The 5,202-nt window shown below is 38.1% G+C and overlaps 1 protein-coding gene across 1 annotated transcript; it reads right to left on the bottom strand.

Moving 5' to 3' along the window:
• Positions 1–252: 252 nt before the first annotated feature.
• Positions 253–2,951, bottom strand: LOC136316681 (melanoma antigen preferentially expressed in tumors-like). The gene is made up of 3 exons (XM_066248682.1): positions 2,656–2,951; positions 1,588–2,190; positions 253–766 (listed from the first exon to the last, which is right to left on the bottom strand). The coding sequence occupies exons 1-3, from the start codon at positions 2,949–2,951 to the stop codon at positions 253–255; spliced, it is 1,413 nt and encodes a 470-aa protein (XP_066104779.1).
• Between the last annotated feature and the right edge of the window lie 2,251 nt (positions 2,952–5,202).

Genomic DNA, 5,202 nt, shown 5'->3' with positions numbered 1-5,202 from the left:
AGGCGCATATGGGAGTTGATGCTTTCTGCTCCTCCCCCTTTCTCTCTCTCTGTCTCCTCTCTCTAAAATGAATGAATAAAATCCAAAGAGTTCCTCTTTTATAGAGGTCAGTTACATATACAATTTTTCTAACCCCAGTTTCCCGTAACAGTACAATTTTATATATGTTTCTATACAAACTTGGGCTTCAGGAAAAACACTGAGTGCTTTAATGGCCAAAGATCAATATTGAAACAACTTGTACTGTGGATATCACTGAGGAGAAGTGGTCCACTTCATGTCTTCTCGCTGTGCTGTCTTCAGCATCACCTTTAATTGGGCCTGCACTTCAGCAAGTTTCTGCTGGTCTAATCTTCCCTGAAAATCCCAATGTTCATAGCAATGAATAGGGACAGGGTAAATGACATGCTTCAGCTCCATCAAGGATGTTAAATGTTGCAGAAGGCTTGTGAGCATGGGCATTGAAATGGGATTGGAGGCAAAGCTAAAGACACGGAGATGAGAACAGTGGCTCAAGGCTGGGAGGACAGCAGAGAGAACAGAATCAGTCATCAGGCAATTATTTAACTCCAGAAGCTTCAGGGTACCTGAGACCTTCTCTAGCAGAATCTGGAAAGGCTCATAAACTTCTGAGAATATCTGGTTGTCACTGAGATTCAACAGCATTAGGTGGGTGGCCTGAGAGCTCTGGGACAGGGCAGTGATATCTCTGTTAGAAAGACCACAGTAAGGTAGATACAGTGTATCCAACTCAGGTGGCAGGACTCTGTAGAGAGAAAATAAAGAACAGTTATTTTGGAAGAATAAAGACTGGACCAGGGCAGAGAGCTCTGAATGACAGGTACCTGAAGTTCTAAAATAAACTGATTTGTATCTATTTTGCAGCAATCGTTAATAATGTGAACTTTGGAATCAGATTCAAGAAACTTGTGACCCTGAAAAGGTTACTTTTCCATTCTGAGATATACAAGTTTTTCATCTTTAAAATGTGCACAACAGTCATTATTATATAGGTTTGTGAGAAAGATTATGTGAATAAAATTATATGGACTTAGTATATAAAACATAATTAATGATGAATCTTGTTTACTTATTTGGTAAGATGGGTCTGGGAAAATAGCTAAGTGAGGGTTCCCTTGACTAGTTCTCATATGGCAAGTTCTCCATGCAAGGTCTAAGCCTTGGGAACAATACAGGAGCATAACGATCTGGCAGTAACTATTGTGGAAAGTCCATCAGTGCTCGAGCATAAAATGTTTTTCCATCTGAACGCCTCCTCTTCCTCTCTAGAGAGTTGTAAACTCCAATACAATGAGAACTGAGTCCTTTTCACCAATATATATACAAAATTTCCATAGTGTCTCTATATGGTCTACTGAATAAATGAACACAGTCTCTTTTTCTAATTTTGTCTTTCTCTTCACCAGGATGTACTTGTTTCTAGTCTGGCCAGTTTCAAACTCAGCATTGCCCATGCTGAGGCAAAAGAAGAAATAGGTTACAAGGAGCTTATTTCCAAGCATGAGCTCTTCTCTTGTCTTAACAATAGTGTGTTTAGGGCACCCAGGTTCTTTCCCAACCCCTCACCTGAGAAGTTTGTGCAGTTGATTTTTGAGGCAGACAGAAAACAAACTGAACTCCTGCAGGTTTTTCAGCTTCCCAAGCCAGATGAGAAAAGTTCTGAAATTTATCCCCTTACAAGATTTAAAAGGGATGTCAGACAGACTGAGGCTGTTCAGGTGGATCATCTGAGCCAAAAAACTGGTGATCTCACTCAGATCAGCCTGATCCATTTCCAGGTGATCAATGCACCCCAGATCCAGAAACTGCAAGATACTTTTGTCGGCAGATATAGTATCAATTTTCAAACCTCTGCAGCAGAGGTGCAAAGTCCCAAAATTTTGCTCAACTTTACTCTGAAGGAAAGAAATAAATTGTTTAGTTCTCAAGGTATCACTAATGAAAAGGTCCACTAATAATTCCACGGGTTCCCAGGCTGAATGAGGCTCAGATTCTGAATTAACAATTTTGAGGCAACTGATATTTTGCTGGGCTTCTTCTATTTTAAGGATGGACTGCTGCGAGTAAGTACAAGACTGAAAACAGAAAGGGAGTGTCGTTGTGACCTCTGAGCATGTTGTCTCACAGTCTGGGTCTTGCCTTAAATCTAGGATCCTTAGTTTTGGTCCCCTGTAAGAAAAGAAGTAGATAGAATGCATGACAGGTAACTGATTTTAAATAAACCCCGGAAATATCAATGATAGGAAGCAAGACCAGAGATCTTTATCCTGGGTTTTCACTTGGTATACCATTCACTACGAAGTCCTTTACATACAAACTCAGCACGTTTCATTCTATTCTCCGTACTTTCATCATCTCTAGCCTTTCCCATTCTCAAAGCCCATGTCCTTCATCTATGTAATCACATTCAGGAGGTAAATCTATCCATGGTATCCTCAATCATCTCTAATCTTTAATCAACCCTGTATGACACTGAAGTCCCTAAGGTGACTCAAGTGTTCAACCTATAGCCCCACAAAGATGTTCAGCATTCCCCATTAGTTATTTTTGGGAGAGTGTTAGGTATTCCCCTGCCCCAAGCTCCAGCATACCCTCCTACTGATTCACTTATATCTGTATTGCACATAATCTTACCAAGTGGAAGAATTCTGAGCAGGTAGGATTTGCAGACCATCAATCATAGCTTCCAAAATTTCATAACATGTCTCTTCTGTAATCAAAGTCCCAATATGGAGACAGTGAAAGGGCCAAACCTTCACCATTTCCTTTAATACCTTCATATGCCTACCTAAGAAGGCAGCAATAAACAATGGAACAAAGAGGTCTCTTGGGAGTTCTTCCAGGGCATGGATAGCTGAAGGCTCATTACTCAGGAGACATTTTGCAGCAAGGTCTAGTAGTGTGGCTGTGGCTTTTTGATCCATCTTCATGAACTTCCTTCAGGGATTAATATTTAGAAATCCTGAGACAACATCTACAGTCTCTTGTTTGCTTTCAAGGTTGGCTATGAACAAAACATTTATTGAATAAATATATGGTGAATCGGACAGCCACATCAACTGACTTTTGTTTTAAGAATAAAATAACAATAGATTTGTTGTCTGAGTATAGGAGTGTATTTAGTTTGTTTGCATACACATGCATGAATAAACTTCATACATATATAATAAAATGCCATTAGAAATTAGAGGTGAACAGCAGAATACAATGTGGCTGCCATCTTTCCAATATTTCCTTCCAAAAGGATACAAACTAATAGAAAATAAATGTAAATGTATAAAAAATGCACACCTTCATCATCACTTTAAAATTGATAATGCCAAAACTTCAAAATAATTGTTAGTAAAAACAGAAAAAAACACAAAATACCAGTACACAATCTGTTACACTCTTATCTTGATTTTGTGGCAAGCAAAGGCAGACCAAGAATAGCTGAAAGAGGCAAAGAGAAAGAAAGATGGTAAAGGGCTTAAAGTTGATCTAACACTACAGCAGAATAACTAGGCACAGAATAAACCGGAAAATACTTAAACATGTTTTTTAAAGGTGAAGGGGCTACAAGGAAGGGACTGCAAAACATGAGCATTTAAAGGGGTAAGGATGATTTAAAGGTGCAGTCTTTGAAAAACATAACTTCTAGAAAAGAATAAAGGCAAAGAGTAAGAGAAGATATCTTTTGGCCCTTGGGTTATGATGGGGAAAGGAAACCAAAAAGGAAAAACTAAGAATCTTGCAAAGCATAGCAGAACAACAAAATGAGAGCACTAACAACTTCTCCCTCCATCACCAAAACAAATAAAATAAACAAAAGATCTAGGCTTTACTATACTGACAAAAGTGGTATCATTAAACTAAGAATCTTGTGAAATACCATCCAAACGAAGGAAGGAAATTCTATGCCAAAATATTGCACAAAAAGATGAGAGAACAAAACGTCACATATTTAAACAACCATGAAATAGATTGTAAGTCAACAGAATTAATTATACTCAAGAAAGCACTTGAGGATATAGCACTTACTTTTAATCAGAATACTTTTTAAAATCTAAAAACAGAAATGAACTAAAAAGAAAGTTTCAAGTAAAGATTTTATATCCAGTGGGGGTATTCTTTAAATTTTACAATCCATAGAGAAACAGCTTTTCAATATGTAGGAACTTAGGAAATTCTACACACCTTAGTCTTTACTGAGAAGTCCACTAGAGCAGGCTCTGCAAACTGTGCCTCATCATGCAAAATGTAGCCATTGAGTGATTTTGTAAATAAAGTTTTATTGGAACAAAGCCATGATCAATTACTTATGTATTGACCATGGATACTTTTGTACTACTATGGCAAAGTTCACCGGTTGTGTCAGAGATACTGTGGCCCACAACTTTAAAATATTTATTTTGTCTCTTTATAGAATGTTTACCAAGTAATCTTCTAAAAGATGAACTGGTATTGATACCGCATGTGGTGACAGTGAAAATTTAACCAAAATATCTGATAATGAGCATTTTACATCTAATACTAATATTAGGTGGGGGAAAGGTGAAAGACCACTGTAAAGCATTTTCTGTTGCAAAAAACATATTGTTCAACTAAAAATAAGAGAAGTAAGAGGAACAAGAGATAATAGAATAAACTTTTTGTCTGAACACAGTAGATGATTGTTAAATGATACTGAGGGAAAAACAACAACAACAAAAGAATGGACCAGAGAGTTAAGTCCAAAGTAAATAGGTGGTTAAGAATGATTTTTTTAGGCCCTGGCCAGTTGGCTTAGTAGTAGAGTGTCAGATCGGCATGTGGATGTCCTAGGTTCAATTCCCAGTCAGGGCACACAGGAAAAGCGATCATCTGCTTCTCCGTCCCTCCTCCTTTCCTTTCTCTCTCTTTATCCCTCTCCTTCTCCTGCAGCTATGGCTTGATTGATTTGAACGCATTGGCCCCAGGTGCTGAGGATAGCTCTTTGGAGCCCCCACTTCAGGTATTAAAAATAATTTAGTTTCAAGTGACCCCAGATTGAGCAATGGAACAAAAACATGAGCAGAACATTGGCCCCAGATGGCAGTTGCCAGGTGGATCCCAGTTGGGGTGCCTACAAGAGTCTGTCTCTCTATTTCTCTCCTCTCACTTGGAAAAGAAGAAGAAGAAAAAATAATAATTTTTTAAATAAAGCATTAAACATGACAAAGA

This window comes from Saccopteryx bilineata, chromosome X (genome assembly GCF_036850765.1).
Source record: "Saccopteryx bilineata isolate mSacBil1 chromosome X, mSacBil1_pri_phased_curated, whole genome shotgun sequence".
NCBI lineage: Eukaryota > Metazoa > Chordata > Mammalia > Chiroptera > Emballonuridae > Saccopteryx > Saccopteryx bilineata.
The sequence above is the reverse complement of the archived record's forward strand: the minus strand, read 5'-3'. Positions and strand labels throughout refer to the sequence as shown.